General features: G+C 42.4%; 2 protein-coding genes across 4 annotated transcripts in view; one reads left to right on the top strand and one right to left on the bottom strand.

Annotated features, from left to right (window-relative positions):
• Positions 1-156: 156 nt before the first annotated feature.
• Positions 157-10,165, bottom strand: LOC119457693 (uncharacterized). Its single transcript, XM_037719339.2, has 8 exons — positions 9,985-10,165; positions 9,439-9,522; positions 8,505-8,642; positions 6,849-6,983; positions 5,355-5,466; positions 3,931-4,013; positions 2,589-2,680; positions 157-1,829 (listed from the first exon to the last, which is right to left on the bottom strand). The coding sequence occupies exons 2-8, from the start codon at positions 9,512-9,514 to the stop codon at positions 1,752-1,754; spliced, it is 714 nt and encodes a 237-aa protein (XP_037575267.1). The 5' UTR covers positions 9,515-9,522; positions 9,985-10,165; the 3' UTR covers positions 157-1,751.
• A 570-nt stretch (positions 10,166-10,735) lies between these two features.
• Positions 10,736-20,218, top strand: part of LOC119457690 (probable Rho GTPase-activating protein CG5521) — a 79,439-nt gene continuing 69,956 nt past the window's right edge. For 2 of the 3 annotated variants that reach the window (XM_037719334.2, XM_049670323.1), the window contains exons 1-5: positions 10,736-11,031; positions 13,158-13,268; positions 13,358-13,407; positions 15,118-15,219; positions 16,967-17,131. In XM_037719334.2, the coding sequence (XP_037575262.1) occupies positions 10,926-11,031; positions 13,158-13,268; positions 13,358-13,407; positions 15,118-15,219; positions 16,967-17,131 (534 nt within the window). In that variant the 5' untranslated portion in view covers positions 10,736-10,925. The remainder of the gene's footprint in view (positions 11,032-13,157; positions 13,269-13,357; positions 13,408-15,117; positions 15,220-16,966; positions 17,132-20,218) is intronic. The other variant, XM_049670322.1, reaches the window with a different exon arrangement.

The raw sequence follows: 20,218 nt of genomic DNA on the forward strand, positions 1-20,218 counted from the left end.
ATCCAGTATGGAGCATTTCTGAGGCCCACTGTTAGGATTGTACATGGCAAGGGCCAAGTTCTGTCCAAGTACTCCACCCCATGCAAAATGGGGTGGAGCACTTGGACATGGAGTACTTGAAGTACATGGGAGTTTTCCATCATTGGAGATGGAAAACTCCCCAAGTTGCATAGCAATGGTGTGTGCTAGGCTTTCCATTGGGTGTGACGACGTCCGAGGCTCTATTCCTAAATAAATATTTTGTCCGCACAACTGCACGACTACATTTGTTAATCAACACACTACAGCAAAGTATAGATTCTTTTTCTTTGTTTATTTTTCCTTTTCTGTTGAGGTTTACAAAGATGAGTGCAAAACATATTTAAGTAAAGTCAAAAGAGTTACTTTACAAAATGCCAGCATGAAAGTACAGAATGTAAAAAGTGATATCATACAAGCTTGATAGGTAGTGAAAGAGGGCTTTGCTTGTTGGCAATGCTTTTATTTAATGTAATGCTTATCAGCAATGCTTTATTTAATGTAATTTATTCAACTATCCATACTTGCAAAGTCCAACTAAATGTTCACTTTTCTTTAAAAAAAAATTGCCAGTGACCAAATTTGTGGGACTGCACTATTATTTGTGCTTTAATCTTGTGGCACTTTATTTTTCTCTCTAATGAGTGAGTGCGGCTTCTTTTTCCTGGTAGTCCACATATGCAGATAACGCCTAATACAGTCGAACCCACATAACAAATTGTGTATAACGAACAGCAGTAAAATCCCCTTGGAAATTTTTGTATAAAATTTTTATTGTATATATTCAATTACCTATAAATCCAACTTCTGCAGCTGAACATGAGGGCTTGGCTCATGGTTGTAGTTGGCGCATTACAATAAAAGCAAAATGCAAAAACGCTCATGTGCTTAGATAAAGAAATACTGAGGGCAGGGGAGGTATTCTTTAAGAATCCACCTAGTGGACTGTCCATTTCGGCTGTCACCGATTGGCTCCAGCTGCACAAGCGAGAAGGAGACTAGCTGGCTCCATCTCACTCGTGCAGCTGGAGCCAATCAACGACAGCCGAAATGGACAGTCCACTAGGTGGACTCTTACAGAATACCCCACCAGGTAGACCCACCATGGTGGCTCAGTGCCAGGCTTTGGCATTCTTCTTCTGAGCACGTTATGTAGCAGGTTCAGTTCTTAGCAACAGTGGCTACATAGCGATAGGTGTGCAATGCAACAGCACTAGTGCAACATGCTTTTAGGTACGCTTAACAAAACTCCCAGGTTAAAATTAATTTTCAGCCCCTCACTACGACTCTCACATGTGACGTCAAATCCCATGAATCAGCAGAATCAAACTTATGCAGTTGAAATTAATTTGGAGACCTCCACAGTCCACCACAGTTCACAGTGCTGTTTCAATATGTGGAACCACAATTATTACTATTCAGCCCTGGCATGAAACTTTGGATCATTTATCAACCGCAACAATAGCACACTGTGCGTGGCGCTGTTATACATGTCATACGTGTGCATTTATCTCTCTCCAGACAACAATCATTGGGTGCCTTGCATATAGATGAGAGCACGAAGAAGCACAAATTGGAAGACAAAAAGTCTGCATTCTCAGCTGGTAGAATGATTTCAAGTGATACAGCTTTAGTGAAAGAGGTTAACCAGCAGTGTAGCTGTAGTGGTAGCCTGCCTCAACGTCAGCGCAGTGGTATGCAAGAGCAACTTGGCACAGTGTATGCATGTGGGCTTAAGCTGGAAAAGCAGGCTGAGGTGTAGTAGGTTGTTCTCCAGCGTAGTTGGGTGTCTGCTCCTTAGGGAACTGCACCTGCAAGAAAAAGGTTTGACCCTTTCATCTTCTGTTGTTGACAATTAGGATCAAGTCAACGAATTGAGAAGCAGATCACGAGAGCAATGATTTGGTATAAAGTGGCAACAGCTGATAAAATGAGCTGACCAACTTGAAGAACTGGGCTAGTTGCAATACCAAGGCGACATGATGCAAGCAGCACAGGCAACTGACACAAAAAGATAAGACACACACATCAAGCTCATTGTGTGCCTCATCTCCTTTTCATCCTCATTTTGTTGCATACCCTGTGTAATGAAGAAGAGCTCGAGCATTGCTCCTGCCGCTTGTCTGCTGAAGAGGAAGAAGACCGACGTCTTGGCGCTGCAGCTCGCGCTCGACCCGACATGACTGTGCCTAAGGCTAACGCTATCCGTTAATAAAGCCTGTAGCATTTGGTGGAAGTGCTGAGGTCTCTATCACCTCGTCCTGGAACTCTGGAGCCGCACTCTTCGTGCTGCTACCCGGCACCTCCGCCAAATGCTACGGGCTTTATTAATGGTTAGAGTTAGCCGTAGGCACAGTCATGTCAGGTCGAGCGCAGAGCAGCCGAGCAGACCCAGCCATATTTAAGCGCGAGCTGCAGCGCTGAGACGTCCGTCTTCTTCCTCTTCAGCGGACAAGCGGCAGGAGTGATGCTCGAGCTCTTCTTCATTACACCTGCATCATGTAATCAAAGAAGAAAGTGACAAATACAGCAGTGACTTGCATTTTAGTTTATGACTGGCAACGTCTTACCGTTTGGTCTATGTAGAGTGGCACCTGGTATTGCGCACCGGTCGCAATTGTGGAGGGGTACGGCATGCTAACTGCCAGCTGTTCCTGTGAACCTGCAAGCAGAACTTTGTCAACTGCTGTTTATTTCATGCGCTGTTGTAGGACTATTATGTAATGCATCATCGCTTATTCAGCCTCTGTTGTAGTGCTACGTGTGGGCTTTTTTTTACTGTTGTGTTCAGTGCAGAACATCAGTGACAGGGATGTGCCCAACAGAAATGGTTATTGAGTCAATGTGCACCTCCCTTCAAAGGTCAAAAACGTGCACACAGTAAACTTTTTCATGGTACCATTTTTAAAAGCGCAGGTACATTAGTCCTCACAACCCTCCCTCTTAATTAATGAGCACCCTAGCGCAAGTGCCTTCCTTAGATTGCTTCCGAAAGGCACTGCAATACCTGTAATCAGTCTGAGTTCAGAATACACAAAGCTTTTGGAGGATCACAAAGCGACAGTTTCCTTATTTGACTGGTCCACTGGTGGACTCTGGAGCAGAATTGCTAATTGTTGCTAAGGGAAGCAGCCGACGGCTCCACACACACATTGATATGCATGCTTTAACAAGCACGCCTAATATACAGAAAAGGTTACATGCTGTGTGCAAACACTTGTTCAGTATAGCTTACACCTTTTCTTCTCGAGTTATCAATGTACTAATTCGTGCCCATTCATTAAATAACACTAGTGTGTAACAGTGTCAGGTGAATGGGCTCCTAAACACTGAAATTGCGAAGTTGTTGTGTACCATTAGGACAGTGCAAGTTGCCTTAACTTTGAACAGTACCAATAATCAGGGTAGTGCTATCACAATAATCATCATCATATTTATGTCCACTGCAGGACGAAGGCCTCTCCCCGTGATCTCCAATTACCCCTGTCTTGCGCATCACAATGTCATGTCAATATTATGCTATCTATATTGTTAGGAGGATGGAAAAGTGCCTGCAGTTCTGTCTTCGTTTCTGAGCATGCCCTGTAATATCACATTAGTTCTGGTACAACATGTCCTCCTAAAACCCCAAAAAAGCTCCAGGCCATAATATTGCTTTTAAAGTTGGTTCTTAATATTACCAATAGGTATGTTACAAACGTGAATAACACACTTTTGTTTAAATACAACAGTTAGATCCGGAAGGCAGCTTATCCCATGCTTACACCCATGATGGAAGATATATAGGATAACAATTTCTTTTCACTGTCCCACGTCTGTACTGTTTGCTACATGAAGGTTTGCGCACAATCATAAAGAGAAGACAACAGGAAATTATTTTTGAGGTATGAAGTGTCTTACAAAATGTCTTACAGGGCTTGGTTGGTGGTCTGTAGATTTCGCCAGCAGTATATTCTTGCTGACTCACCATATGATTGCAAGAGAAGCACATCACTCTGAAATGTACATAAACATGGCTGGATGTTATGTTCCTGCCTTGTGGGCAGAAAAAACTATGCCCAGAACAGTGAATAAGAACCATCCACGCTGGTATTCTTTTGGAGGTTATTTTATAGTGACTGTTTAGAAATAAAATTGATGTGGCACATGTCAAAGAACATATGTGGTCAAACTGAATCTGTAGTCCTGCACTCCAGCATCTCACAGTATATGTGTTGCACGGTGCAATGATGTGTTGCGTTGGGACATCAGACACAATCCTTCCATCTGTTCGTCAATCACTCATTCAATCAATTCACTCGACTGATTGGTTGCAATTGATTATTTAAATAATCAACCAATCAGTCGAGTGAATTGATTGAATGAGTGAATTGGAGTGAAATGAACGTGGGTCATTGCTATTGCTCAATTTGGGTGTGTTGAGCCCTACTGTGAATATCCATTTGCTTTGGGTCTTGAATATGTTCAGTGGTACACTATAAGAATCCGTTAAAAGTATGCTGCCTCTCTCCACCCAGTTTGTTTGAGGAGTGTCTCTGGGATGAAATTTAGTTTGCGAATCTGAAAGACGTTCATTCACTCCTTCATTTGTGTGGTTTCATGTGGCAATGCTGGCATTATAATAATACTTTAATATAAAGTCTGCTGAACATTGAATACACTGATTCAATGTAATTTCCTTACACTTATTCGTGTAAGGAAATGAACACTCGTGGCACTGTAAATTGGACAAAGATGAGGATGAAAGAAACAGTCAACAGGACAAGCATTCTTAATTGAAGTTTGAAGTTTGTTTATTGAATACTTAGTGCAGATACAAAAGTATAAATCTTTAGTACAGAAAAAGGTCCCATAGTGTAAACACTGTAGGGGACTTTTTATAATGTTAAAAAGCACCAATACTACTGAACAGCAAAAAAGCAGCGAAACATTAAAAAAAAAAAAAAAATTGCCAGTTTACATATTGAGGCAAGACAATAATATGATGGAAAATATAAAACGATAGGGATACAGCATAAGCTGAAGTAGGAAACGAAGCAAACATTCTCGAGCAACTTGCTGCTATACCTTACTGAAGAGCAAGACTACAAGTTAGCCTGGACACCCTAACAGAAACTTCATAAGAATCAGCTTTCTCTTTGTTTTTTGCTTTCTTTTTTCCTGAGCGTTTTTGTTTCTCATGCTTGATTCTGGCACGAGTGTTCATGCTGGCATTGTGGATTATATACCGTTGTTTTTATTGAAGAAATAATGGCACTCAATTTAAGCATCCAAGGCAATGGAAAAGCAGTGCATCAGACAAGGCCTGCCACATGTACTTGCCACAATATACTTACTTTGCCAGTAGGTAGAAGAGCGACACCTTGAGGGCAATGATTCCAAGCCCCTTAAGTATGACAACAAGGAGGTTGGGTTGTTCCTGTGGGAACTCCATAAACCGCTCAGTGTCTGCATAAAGATATGCACACACCAATTCTTGTTAGCATCATTATTTCACTAATTATCGCATGTTTAGAATATGTAGCCTCCTCAAGTGCTGTAGGACTCAATGCAGGTACAATCCTACTGTGAACAAACAGGCATCACTGCATGGCCGGAATTATATAACACTTCCATTCTAATTATTTTCCTCTTTCACATTTCTTCGGTGGTCTTAACGGTGCTGCGCCTTTGTTACCACTAGGATCAGCCAACCATGAATGGTGGGTAAAAAAAGGAATAAAATCAAGCTAAATGAATCATTACATTATACCGACCCAGCTGTAACCTTAAAACATATCCCTTGTAATTTCACCTCCAGGTAATAGTGCAGTGTTGCTGCAGGTGGAAGTCACTGAGAACAGATGTTCCCTGTCCCCACTACGAATGGACGCGGCAACAGAAAGACATCTCAACTTTCTGTGTTCTATTGTACCGTGTGCAGTTGCACAGATTATAGTGCATGTTTCTGACTCATAGACTTCACAGTTGTGAGCAAGAATTCAGTGTGCACTGATGCATGCTAGTATGATACTTGCAAATCGCATGGCTGCTTGTAACACAATTGCTCAACCAACCAACCTTTATGTCTGATTAGTAAGGAACTTACTAGTAACAATAGGATAGTGAACAAATGGTACATTTTCAATTAGTATACCGGCTACCTGCATTTCCTGGTATGGTAAACATTAAGGAAACCAGCTGTTGAAACATACATATGTACAGCCTCCCACATTTCTAGCTATATCGCGCGAGCGTCCATCACGCGTCATTCTAGCACCTTTAAGCGGTGATCATCTGCGAGACCGGCAGAAGTACTCTCAAGTGCACTAAGCACTCCTGTGCAAGAGTCGTCTAATGCGATGTTTTCTTCAGGACCACGTACCACCATATTATAGTGCTCTCACGCAATATAGCTAAAAATGAGGGAGGCTGTACATATGTATGCAAAAGTAAGATGCCTTCTTTCACTTCTTGGAGTGTGTTTGTGTGTTGCATGCTGGTACTGTTGTTCTTTGTTGCTTATAATGTATTTCGCCTTCTAAACACTACTCTAAGGAATGAACGATGGAAAATACTACAGCTTGGGCAGCAGGGCCTCTATAACATAAAACTATTCTAATCTGTTTTTATTCCAGGTCGGCCATTAGCTTTCCATGATAGGTCAAAATGTTTCAGGCTCTGTCCCATATGGGCTGGACTCGAACCATTCTGGCCTATCATGGAGGGCTAATTTCCGATTTGGAATAAAAACAGATTGGAATGGTTTTATGTTATACTGACCCAGGAGTGTAAAACAAAAGGTGATGGTCAGTTATTTTTTAAAGATAGGAGAATATCTGCGTGCATACCATCTTGCATCTGTGTGGGTTCGCACCAGTCCTTGACCTGTTTGTACCCTGGCATGCAGGTGCACCGCTGGGCGCTGCACATGAGGTGGGAGCTGCACTCGTTGTCATGTGTGCAGTTCTCACCAAGGAGCATGACTGTTGATTGATCCAGAGGTGCAACAGAGGAATCATGCAAATAGGTAAAATCAGTTCCATGTGGACACTATAAAACTGTGTGACTTCTAATTTTGACACACATCTTAGGTGCATGTTAAATGTGTTTCTCTCATGTGAGCTACACCCAGCACCAAGGTGTGGAACAGCCTTTTCAAATTGGGACCAAACTGTGAAATTGGTTAGGGTGCCCTTTAGCGCAGACTAGCGAAATATAAACGGCACCTCTCTCATTCTACAGTTGTATATTTCTGATATAACACAAAGCATATAGGGACTTGTGTTTGTATCCTAACAATTTCGAAAGAGGATTATGCACTCACCGCTGTTTTGTTTTTGGTCAAATCTTGTGGCAAGATCACATTTTTGTTCCACATCATTCACTAGAACAACACATCATTTGCTAGAACATTTGGCATTTGTTGTTTGCCTAGTCAGACTGTCCTTTTAGTTGCCAACAAGTGGCAAAATTCTGCACCAGCAACATACTTTTCCAATGGCAAGGCATGGGCATAGTGGTGATCTTTCTTTCCTTTTTTGTATGAAGCAGGCAAGCATAGATGCGATATATTGCATTGGACAATGTGGAACAAATAATGTGGTATTGCTGTGAAGCTTCAATTGAAACAAATCCTCAGTTAGTGCAACATGTTTTCTAAAGTTGTTGGAGTAAAAATGGAGGTGGGGCTGTATGCTATTTTTCATGGCTTCTGTTACAAAAGGATATTTCTTAATTCTCTGCCAGATGCGCAGAAATTATTTCAATGTGTTGTGTGATGCAGATCACTGGACCTACTATTGCAAATTACATCCCTAGTTTTTCACATATTTCACAAAAATGTCTCTTGAATTTTTGTTATATATCAGTGAACGTTTAAAATCTAGAGTATGATGACTTTCTAGAGACAGTTTGTCACAGCAGTTTGCCTCAACTGTGCCAAAAACGAAAAAAATAATTTTTTAGCAGATATTCATTGTCAGCAAAAGTAAGTTGATGGTCTGCCGACTTCCAAAGACAAGTAAACTTTAAGGAGCTTTATTGACTGAACAATTAACCTCTTCACATATTCTGATGGCAATGTCAGATTTAGTACATCAACGAGCAGGTAAGAGCACTCTGCTCTGGCTCTCACATTATGCATGTAATATACGTCGAACCTCACAAAGTGCCATCCAACACAAAAATACATACATTATATCCTATATTTTTTATAAACATATGTTTGTAACACAGTGAAATCGGCTCGACAGTTGAGATTTACTATGTTATACCCGATATTCGTTATAATCATATATTTGTAGCACGTTGATATAGATGAGAATCTTTTCACATTTACTTCGTTATATCCGATAATTCGTTATATCCACGTGGGTTCAACGTTATCGATAACCCGTATTACATTGGCATTCTCTAGAGAATGTGTCGCAGGACACTTGAGCAGCAGATGAATATTCAATACACATGCATTCTTCGCCGCATGCGTACAAGTCAAGGGAACTTACGTGGGATGCAGCTGTTGTTTTTCCAGCTGTAGTAGTGGCCACCTATACAAAAGCAGCTTGAATATATGCATTGGCTTTTCGGCAGAAGTGCCTGGCATTGCGCCGTTGTGTTGCAGGCCGTTCCAATGAGGCGCTTTTCTGAGATGCAACAAGAAAAATATAATACTTAAGGTTGATGGCTGGCAAAAAAAAAAGCTTTAGCATGAACTGTGCAAGGGCACCACTTACACAGTGCCAGCGCTCAGTCATTATTAACAAACAAACAAATAAAAACGATATGCATGCATGTAACCACCATATTTTAACTCGATGTAGTGATCTAGTTTAAATGCAGTCGTTAAGGACTTATTTTCCTTTATTCACTAGCGATTTAGCAAGTGACAAGCAATTTACCAAGTGACACTTCCAATTGCAAAACATGTATGAATTATTATACATTTATTTTGCAACTGGAAATCTCTAAGATCTGTCACTCGAGTTGGTCATCTTCCCAGCTAAAAGAAAAATCTATCGCTAATGTTACATCTTACACAATAGCGCAAGTCAATGTCAAAAATTTTAGTGGCCTCTTTGCGGGTGGTTGAAGCTCTTGAGGAATTAGTGCTCCAGCACATGGAGCCGCTCCAAAAGCATATATAGGCAACCCCCCCCATCACTTAATTGTACTCTACCGGAGTGCCAACTGAGGTACACAAAACCAACACCGTCCGAAGACAGCATATTTCGCGAGGGAGGGGCCTTTGAACCTTTGTCTCCTGGGTTATAACAATAAACGACTAGGCATATACTGCCTACTATATAAGTTATTCACCGAAAGCTCTATATCAGCGACTACCACTGCTACTCACGATCTATTGTGGTCATTTGGGCCCCCTCGGTTCTGGGTGAATGCATTCCTAAGCTTTGAGAATGAAGGCTTCGAGGAAATACTCACGAATAATCGCGGAGTCTACAATTGTGCCCAGGCATATCAGTTCCAAGACAGCTGTTCCGAGTAGCAACCAAGGCATTTTTTTATCTATAAAAGGGGATAAAAATAAAATGAAACAGCAGCCCGAAGGAGCTTAGCGCGTTACACTGGTGCTGAATATCTCCGATATTTGTCTTTAGTAACAAACGATACCCTCAGAAACGAGCGCACACAACAGTTGTCTGAAACTCTGGCTTTTCCACATTATTACCCTCTACGTGGTGAAGCCAACTTACTCCGTCCGGCTCCTAAGTGGGTTTCACCGCGTCAAGCGGAGCACTGCAGTGAAGTCATCTAAGCCGTCACCGCGAGAATTGTCTTTTAATTTTACGCATAAAAAGTCGAAAAGATTCAAGTAAACCGTTTCGGTTTTCAAAAAGTCTGATATATATATGGCGAGCAGTCTATAACATGAAACACTTGTACATGCTCAGGAACTGCATGACTACGTACGTCTCATATGTCTTTTCATACAAATTTGGCAATCTGCAGAACACCCAAAACATTTACCTTGGCGCCTCAATACGGCGTGCGCCCCTGTCGCATTTTATCATGTCATTTGATGCCTGCCAGCCCACCCATTCTGTCCAAGTGGTCGGGATGCGCTCTGGAAGAAAAATCAATACGGGTTCTCCACTGAATCTGTGTGTGTGCCCAGAGTCTGCGCCACGTGCGTAAAATACGGTTATGAAGTGACGGGCCAGTGAAATGAAGACACATTCAATCACATATAATGACACTCCATTACGCGAATTTAATTTGTGTTCAAGAATGAAGCAAACTATGGTGTCACATGTTTTTGCCATTTTCTAGTTGTTCGACTGTAGAACATAGCTCTATGGTGCATCATGTGCGGGTGAGTTTAAATAAAACACGAGCAAACTAGAAGTGCGTTCATCGCATATGGATTTTATTGACGTCACAATTTTCGATAAATAATCGTTAATACCGTTTTCAGCCCCACCACTTTATAAATTTCTCTTGACAACAGAAGATACGTGTAATGGTTCTGATATGCACATATGCGCAAAACATGGCGAAAAATGCCTTAACACGGTGAACTGCAGAACACGTAAGGTAAGCACGCTACGATAGTTGAAGTCGAAGCGCGCCACTTTGCGTTGAACGGTGCTGCCGCCTTCAGCTGGCTGCGGCGCGGTAATTTGATTAGGAATGAGGACGCGCCTGGAGGCATACGGAGGCACAGCAGGCAGCCGTAGCCGGAAGCCAAGCACGAATGCCGAAAAGAAACACCTGACTGAAAGCGCCCTGAGGTCCAGGCTAAGCCTGGTATGCGTGGTGGTGAAGTTTGCTGTGCGGGGTTGTTGCGAGGTGCCCATGCTGGAGCTGTTGTCGGATGCTGGTGCGATCTGCCCTTGCTAGCGGGATGATGTGCGCTTGCCCGGCCCGTTTTAGTGCAGTGTCGGCAGCGTCTGAGAGTGCGGTGAACAATGTTCATTAAGAAACAGCACGTCGACGTCAGGAAGTCGGCGCAAAAGGTGCTCGAACCCAAGCGAGACTCCCTCAGCCGACTCAAACACCTTCGGGTCTACCTAGGTAACTGTGCCCTCTGTGTTTTCTCTTTTTCGAGATTTACGCGCCGGGTGCTTTTCACAAGAGGCGTGAAAATGTCGCAACGTATGGCGCACCCGCTTCTGTGGCTTTTTTTTCGCCGCAGTTGATCGGCGAGCGACACGCCGCTGCCTGCGAAGTTTCGCCACCGTCCTGTGAAGCGATGGGCGGTCAGGCTTAAAATCGCCCGTATGGCTGTCAAACGCCGCTCGCAAACGAGACCCTGTGTCTGCCATACCAGCAACCAAACCATGTTGTATCGATGGCGAGGCCAAGAGGGGTCCAACTTTCGCAACCCGTTAAAGATACCACCTTGACCTGTCTATCGCCCGCAGGCTGTTTATCGCCTGCTGACTAGTGGGCGGATTCGCGGCGTTGCTTCGCGCGACGAGCCTCCGACGTCCGCTTGAAACGTGGAATTTTTGCCGATCGGCGACGCTGGGCTGTTCCCAACCCTTCGTCACCGCTTTCTCCCGCAACACGCGTTGTCACCGAGGCCGAGTAAATTTAGTCTTGCGATTAAAAAAAGAAAACAGGTAAGGTATCGCACTAGCGGATCGGAAGAGGAGGTTAGTAACCTGGATTCTGCGGTTTTCCTGGTCCGGCTGCACGAGTAGGGCTTCGCTTCGTGTTTTTGCTTACAGATTCCGTGCCACTTCGACCAGAAACTTTTCGGTCGGTAATTTCGATGCGCGTCCGCGTCAAGCATTCTTGCGAAAAAACTAAAGAGCACCTTCTGACGCGGTAGGTCTCTTGGCGGCGGTCGAGTCAACAGGTTACACGGGAACGTGCAGCGGCCGTGCTTCGCAAGTCAAGCGATTAAAAATTCATCGCACGGGTTGAGCGCGTCGCACGATTCCTGTTCAAACGGTAAATTTGCGTCTGGGCGTGCTTTGCGAGAGTACGCGTATGCGCATTCCGCTCTATGGGACCGTGACGGAAGCGGCTATGCGCTGAAGAGAGTTTGCCACTTTGCGTAATGTTTGCGCTTAAGCAGGCAGCAACCTTTTTGTTTACGTTGTCATCCCGTCCGATTGTTCAGTCTGCGAGCGGCTATAAACGAATGCATGCCGGCCCCGTTGCTGATTTTGCTCGAACTGCGTGCAACTTCCTCTTGTGTAGTAAGCACACACTTCTGTCGTGTTTTGGGTTCCTGTTTTGCGATAACTCGCGGAGCTTGGCGAATTTTCTGCATGGTGTACCATAATTTCTTGCGCGAAACTCATAGCTATATTACACACTGAATGTGTATATATGCTTGCACATACTATGTCATCTAAAAATTTCAAACCAATAAATTGTGAACTATGGCAATTACTGGTGGAGAACATGAATGAAAAAGCTGTATAATATGTGTGCACTCCTGCACTTGTGGACAACTTCTTTTATATACGTCGGATGCATTAGTTTGCAGTAAGTTGACACCAATGACAACGCGGTAAGCCCGCATTATAAATGTGATGGCCAAAAAATTTTATATGCTGCAATGTTGATGTATGCGAATAGTCGTTTTTGAGACCAAATCAAATATTGAGTGCTTTTTGAATAGTTTTAAAAAACTGAACAGCTGTTCGCACCATCACTATAAAACAATGTCCAAATCCTAGTATATTCACAATGTTAGCAAGTTTCTGCCATTGCATTGAATGTCGTGAAGTGTTGTTTATTAAAAGCACAAATACAGCATCGAGAACTAATAAGTAGTTTGTTCACATTCTCAGCACTGTTCGGTGAGTACGAATGATCGTGGTCTGGTTCCGGAGCGATCTAGCATGCTGCACCACGCAACTTCTTATGTTTTATGTTTACTATGGCAGTGCCAGGATGTAATTTATCACACTTTTGCATCAGTAACATATTTGATAGTGCAAACTTGATGATTTCAAATTTAAAAACTAATTTAAAAAATATTTGCATTTATGAATATTGATATTTGGTTCAACAATTTAATCGAATGGTACGCTATTAGAAATTTTTTAAATATTCTCACACCCTACTCTAATATGTGCTTACACTTTCCACTGAGTATTTATTGCCCCTTTGTTGTGATTTTGGTTACCGCAGTGTCAGCTGTCAGTTTTTGACAACTCCGTTGAATCATTCGTTTGCAGACAATGTGGAAACTGCAGAGGCGAAGACGTTCTTTGAGATCAACTACAGCCACATATACTGCATCTTTCACGATGTCTTTACCTCATTGGAGGGGATGCTTAGACAGAGAGGTTTGTGGCACTCCTGTTTATTTTTCCGGCAGATGTTTAATCCTGTCCAGTTCGAATTGTGACATTTTATTTTCTTCTTCACTTCACAGTGCACAAGACTCAAAAGGAAGAGCTGGACAATGTGAAATACATATTTGAGGTATGATTGGCGGAAGCGGCTATTTTAGAAGTAGTGCCGAACAGATTGAGGGGCTATTGCACTCACATTCCTGTGATGGTTGAATGTGCAAAATGCTTGTATGTTGCTTTTTGAACACATCTGGTAATGGTATACAAGGTGGTTGAAATAAGCCCAGAGTTCTCATTTATGGTTCCTGTAATAGCGTAATTATTGCACTGGCACATAAAAAGTTAACTGAATCAGTCAGCACCGGCTATAGAATAGTTCTAGATAATGATTGGAACGCAGCCATCTCTGAGTATTAGGCATTGCTAATTTTTTTTTTTGTAGTTGTACTTTACTAATTTTTTTGAACTAATCAATTTAAGGCACATTACAATTTACGAATTGTAGCTGGTGAGTTCGCAAGGCATATCTACTTGGAACAGAATCTGAGGATGACACCAGTTTTCGAGATATTCATTCCCAAAGGGTGTGACGAAATACATTGGCATTCCAGTTATTTTTGTGCTTCAGTGGCTTGTGCTTCAAAAAGGCTGTTTCGATAAAAATGTGAGTGGAACAACACTGCATTTTTGCTCTATGTTTGACAGTGCTTTACTCAAAACTGGTGATAGTGTCAAAATTTGTCCCTAGTGAATGTACCTTGAGAGCACTCAGGCTTAAATTCATAGATTGCAATATGTGCCCTAAATAATTACTTAATAAGTTAATGAGTGAAATTTCGTTAATTAGCTTACTCATGCTTTTTAACTTCTCAGGAAATTAACATACACCTCTTTGGGTAATTCAGTGCCAGGAGTAGAATTGTGCTATCTGCTGCAGGCATTTCAAAAATTTCTGTTCAGTCTATAAAAAAGCACCTGGTATATTGACATGGCCAAGGAAATGGTGATTCACTCTTATTACCATTCCTGTGATTACTAGGCTTTTCACAACAATTTGTTTCAAATACCTTTCAGGCCTTCATGAAGGCACCCAGTTAGTAGACGGGTGTTAAAGGCGCTACATAAATGCTATCACTTCAGCGTCTCTTACCAAAACTGAGGCAAGGACAACAGAAAACTTAAGTAGCGGTATGGTAAAAATACAGCACAAAATGTTTTGGCAGTGGCACCAAAAATGAAACCCTGAGAAAAGCTGAAAATTGTGAGACAAAGCCATAACAGCACGTAAAAGAAAAAAAAAAAAAAAATGGCAGTTACAATTCATAAAGGCAGAGATATATGTGAGAAATTTTATGTATGTAGCATTGTGAAATGCGCACAGTTCTGCACTAGAGTCACTAAAACATTTACGTCTTCTTGTTTATTCTCTGTTGTGGATCTGTTATAAGAAAGGAAGGTTATCATCCGGGATTATTTACGTGCCACACGTGGCAATTTTTATGGCATTTATTACAACTTTGTAAGCACCTTCATGCCAACTTGCCAAGTACACTGTTTGTCAACAGCAGGGAAGGCCTCATCACGCAAGAAGCCTTTAGCCTCCCCCCCCCCCCCCCCCCCTCTGAAATGGCAACATTTGTATGATTTGTATAGAAAGGTGAAACTCAAAGAGCCAATAAACTGAAAATCTTTCAAATGCAGTGATTGTAAAAAAAAAAAAAAAAAGAGAGAGGGGTGGGGGGAAGGCGGGTGTATACTAAACGTGGAAGCGCAGGTCGTAGTGTTTTTCTTCCAGAGAAGGCCCAACTAATGAATGCTTCGGACATGCACATTGTTTCAGAGAATTCTGGTGCTGCTTCCTGAACTGCTGGCTCAGCGATGGCAGTGGCACAGTGTCCGCATCATCCTTCGAAAATTCCTGCACCCAGGAAACTCCTTGAGGGTATGCACCTTTCATCCCACTGATGTGAAAAAATTAAGGGTACATTGGGGGGGGGAACTAGTTGGGCGCTAGAGTGCTCTCGAGATGCAGTGTACCTTCGGCTGGTCGAGATCGAGCTCTCTAACTTTCGACTGGTTCATTCGACTGGTTCATTCAAAGTGCTGTTCTCCACCTCAGAGTGCTCGGAGGCACTGTTACCTTCAAGCTGAGAGCGCGACCATAATCCGACAGAAACTCGTATCATGTGGCTACACCGATTACTCTGAGAGCAGCTGCAAGTTCGGCTGGGGCAGGCTTTCACTGGCTTCAATCTGGCGAGGGTTCTGTCCCGTTGGAAACCGAGTTCGAGCGTGCTATGAACCAGTCGAATGTACCATGAATGTGAACGGGGCAGCTAAAAACACAAACGTTGTAGGAATTCCACTGCCGTGGCCATGAGTGGCGCTGGCTCACGCTCCCAGGGTCAAATTGTGTACACGAATACAAATGTCCAAGATTGTGGATGTGAGAGCACCCGTTAACCAAAGCTCGTTTAGAGGAGCGTTGCACGCATAGTGTGGAAAACATGGGTTTGGCGACCACTGGTGGAAAGTTGTCTTTTTGTCCACTTCTTATACTTTCTACACTTAATTAAAAACAGCAAATAATTTCCCCTTTGCTTACCGTGGCTCCAGTGTCTGTTGGCTTCATATGGTTGTGACTACCGAAAATCAGGCCCCTTTGTACCCCTTCTTTTCATTTGTTGGTGGGGGAAAAATAATATGTAACAGTGTAGTTCGTTTCTATTCACAAGAGACAGTGCATTGTATGTCGAATGTCCCCCAATTTAAGCACAACCTTCCGATTTTGCTATTCTGATAGTAATTTGGGTTTCATTTGCCTATTATGGCACCACAAATGGTCAACAGCCCCTGTCATGCAATTGTGCATCTATTCTCACTGCTTGCTGTGCAGTACAAACAAACTAGCCGCATGTGAAATTGAGGTGCCCGTAAGTTCCTGTTGTCATGTTTTTAATTCTTGCAGAGAAAAGTCTTTCACACTCGCAGCCTTAAGAGGAAGCTTTAGCTCTGGGCCAACTCCGATTTTCCTATTCAGATAAATGCAAAACACAGAAATGCTTTTATGAGACAACTGATGAACTGACTTGAATGAAATTTGTTTCATTTGAGAGAGAAAATTAAATTCTAGCAACTCTATAGTTGGCAGAATTTTCAACTCTCCTAAATTGGTGGTTGCCAAGAAAAGCTATTTCTCCATTCCCATATGTTTAGGTAGGAGATCCTTAGCTAAAGCTTCCTCTTCTTACGCGTACACGTAGCGAGACGCGTATCCCGTGCTACGCGTGGTTTGGCCTTTATAAAAAAGAATTGCATAAATCGAAATGGCCTTCTATAACGATGGGCTTAATTTCTGTGTCACATACTTAAGATCTTTGTTTTTTGTGCAAGATTACTGGCCCTAAAATATAGCTTAGTCTCAGAGGTAGTTGACTAATGTTGCACATTGGGCTTGTTGGTATAACCTGATGGAGGCAAAAGGCGTAGCGCATCAGAAACGGGACACACAGTGCCAAACGTGTGTGTTGTCTGTGTTCTTCTTTGTGTGTCCTGTTTCTGATGCGCTACGCCTTTTGCTTCAGAAGTAGATTGCTATGTGTCCCAGCTGTGAAAGGGTGGTGGTTCGAAAATAAAGTGTTTACGGTAAATGAGTAAAATGAATTTGATGTGATTTCCTTCAATGGCAGCTGCGCAGGGAGGGCGTGCGTTTCTTCCTGCTATGGTACCAGATCCTGGGTGAGGGTGCCCCTGCTGACGTCCACGCCATGTTTCTGCACCTTGTGCCAGGGCTGCTTCCAGGCTCCCCACCGCCAGTTCCTGCTGGCTCGGGCAGGTTTCCAGAGCCATTTCAGGTGAGAAAGCAGGGATTTATTACATTTACGCTTGTTTCTCACATAAACACTCAATGATGTGCTCTGCAAGCTAGACTCAGCCCTTTGGATGACAGTTCGCTTGCAGAGGAAAAGTTCCTGTGACCTTGGCCTAAGCATTCTTGCATGCGCAAGGACACAAAAGCACTATTGCACTTCTTGAAAGCGACTGGACTGTATGAATTCTTGTGGCTGCTATTGTTCCCCCCCTTTTTTCATTGGTATATGACAGCGCGACAGACGAAACACTGAGAAAAGAGAACCACAGGACAGCGCTCGTCCTGTGGTTTTCTCTTCTCTCTGTTTTGTCTGTCATGCTGTTATATAACAATGGAACCTTACCAACCTAGCCCAGCTTTCCACCTTCCCCCTTTTTCTCTCCTCAAGTGTAGGGTAGCCAACTGCGCACATCCTTTGATTAACCTTCCCTGCCTTTCCCTCTTCGTTTCTCCTCTCTCTCTCATCAAGCTGCAAGTTCTGCCTCTGGCTAGGGAACCACGCACCTTTTAAGTCCATTAACAAAATCAAGTTATCGGCAGCGCCTCGCATCTTCAAGAACCGATGTAAAGGGACAAAAAGGTTTAGCAAACTTCGTGGTTATCTGAGATGTCTGAATTGCTGGTGTTGGCGGTATAAGTGGCACATTTTCAGTATTTTACGTAGTTAGCTTCATGAACTAGCTTGTTTTTTTATTAATTGTTTCTTCATATGTAACCTTGCACAACAGGTGTGTTGGCTGTAGGCACAGTTCATATTATGGCTACCGCAGCAAGAATCAGTGGCATTCAAATTCTGAACACACATAAGCAGGCTTCGTCTTGGTGTACGTTTCAGTGAGTCGACATGGTTTAGCACTTGTACAGTTATTGAAGTTTATTTTATTTATTTCCAATACTGTGAGCCCTTCTCGGGCTCTTACAGGGTAGATATATTCATTAATTATAATAAGAAAACAAGAAGTGCAATGAAAAAGAAAAAAAGGAGCAAGTTCTACAACTTCCCAATGCATGCATGCCAGGGTGCTACTGAGTTTGACAGCGCATAACTGCACAATTGTGAACCATTTCTGACTGGTCAAGCTAGGAATGAAACCTAGGTTCTTTATTTCCAAACCCACTGCTCTCCCTTATTAGTCCATGACATCATCTGGGGCTGCGTTTGTTCAAATGAGCAAGTGTTTCTTCCTGTGTAATGCAGGACGACGAACTTAAGGCTTGTCATAACAATGAAGAGAAACTGTCTGGAGGGAAAAAGTTCAGTACTAAAGTCAGCGGGAGTGTGGAGGGTCCTGCCTATGCGGACCGAATGAGAAGCGCACTCAACCCACTAAATGACAGAGGAGTAAAAAGAGGCCAGCCATTTACACTTGCTCAACAAAGGTCATCAACAAGGAGACCTGAAGATACACCCATTCTTATAGGGAGAATTTTACTGCTTCGTTCACTGTTACGAAACTTTTGTCCCATGCCAATGTCATGCTACAAACTGTAGGCATGTTGCGGTTGTATGGGCACTAAGTTGTTTATACTTGAGTCATTGGTGAAAGTATGCATATGTTGTTTATCACGGCAGCCATGGCATTTATATTGTTAAATATGTAACGGCACCATTTAATGCTTTCGCCTACTATTACTAATGATATAGAACATTTTTTGCCTGTCTGTAGTAGCAAAACATGTAAATATACAATTGAAGCAACAATGTGGTTGATTTTTTTTATCTCATAATAAAAAATAAGTGGGGAGCATGCAACTGCTTTTTTCACTGTTCTCATACTTCCATCCTGTGCCAACATCTTGCAACAAACTTTAGGCATATTATAGGTTTATGGGCATAAAGATGTATAGTTGCGTTCAGTATGAGCTGCTACACGGTAATCGTGGTTGGAGAGGCACCAAAACTACACGGGGCCACTGCCATACGAAAATTGGTTTAATATATACCAGTAATTGGAACAGTGTTTATTTCTTGTATTTTTCCCATGTTGGTGCTGCTGTACAGTCTTGTAGACCCTTCAATCACGGGCACCGTGTTGCAGCTCATATTGACTGTACATACTTGTCTTTGATGGAACTATGCACATGCTGCTTTAGTAACCATGACATTTATATTGTTAACACAAACAACACCATTTAATACTTTCATCTGCTTTTAGTTACAGAATATAAAATTTCTTGCTTGGCTGTAAAAACAAAACTTGAAGCTACAATGTTGTTGCTTTCTTTATCCACTGTAGTACTAATAAAATAAGATAAAATCCTTAAAACTTGGCAAGTATAGGGCATTGTTTTCTTCTGCTTCTTGCTGTAGATTTGCAGCTTGTGTTTTGGTTTCTACTTTCATGGATGTTCCCTTATTTTATCTTTGGCGCACTTGCGACAATGCTCCCTGTGAGCTTGCTATTATTAAACACTTGCCCTGCACTGTTCACCGTGCGGGGAGATGCTTGGCAGCGAGGAGGCAAATTTTTCTGCAGTCACATGCCGCATGGCAACCTGGCACTGTGACAGGTTCACTGGCATCTCATGAGCAATGCATTTTGATCTTAGCTCAGCGTTGGCAGTGAACTTGATTGTCATGGTGTTGTATAGAAAGGGCATCAGACTAGGTCACTGCATGTGATTATGCATGGCTTGTCAATACTTGTAGTGCAAAAGGTATGCAGAAAGTATTCACGCTCATGGCTAAATTCTAGTAGGGGTTTTAAAGAAAGAATGCATAGATCATTTTATTTTGACACTAAATACAGCAGATAACAATTGACCTTCTTCCCCTCTTTGTTCAACATTTGCAGATTCAGGCATTGAAACAAGAAGAGATGTTGCAACCAGTGTACATAAGTGCACTTGAAAGATGAGAGAATAGGAGGCCATGAAAAATGAATCAAAGTAAACCACAGGAAAGTGTTAATCCTGGTATGAGGTCAAATTTCAGACACAAGGAAATAATGCAATTAATATGAATAATGCTCCCACAAGCATGGTTGTAGAATGTCACTGTTGAGCAGTTACTATTGTAAAATATGCGTGCAGATTTTTTAAATGCATACAAAATAAAATAAACAATGGA

The sequence above is a fragment of the Dermacentor silvarum genome, chromosome 7 (genome assembly GCF_013339745.2).
Source record: "Dermacentor silvarum isolate Dsil-2018 chromosome 7, BIME_Dsil_1.4, whole genome shotgun sequence".
Lineage (NCBI taxonomy): Eukaryota > Metazoa > Arthropoda > Arachnida > Ixodida > Ixodidae > Dermacentor > Dermacentor silvarum.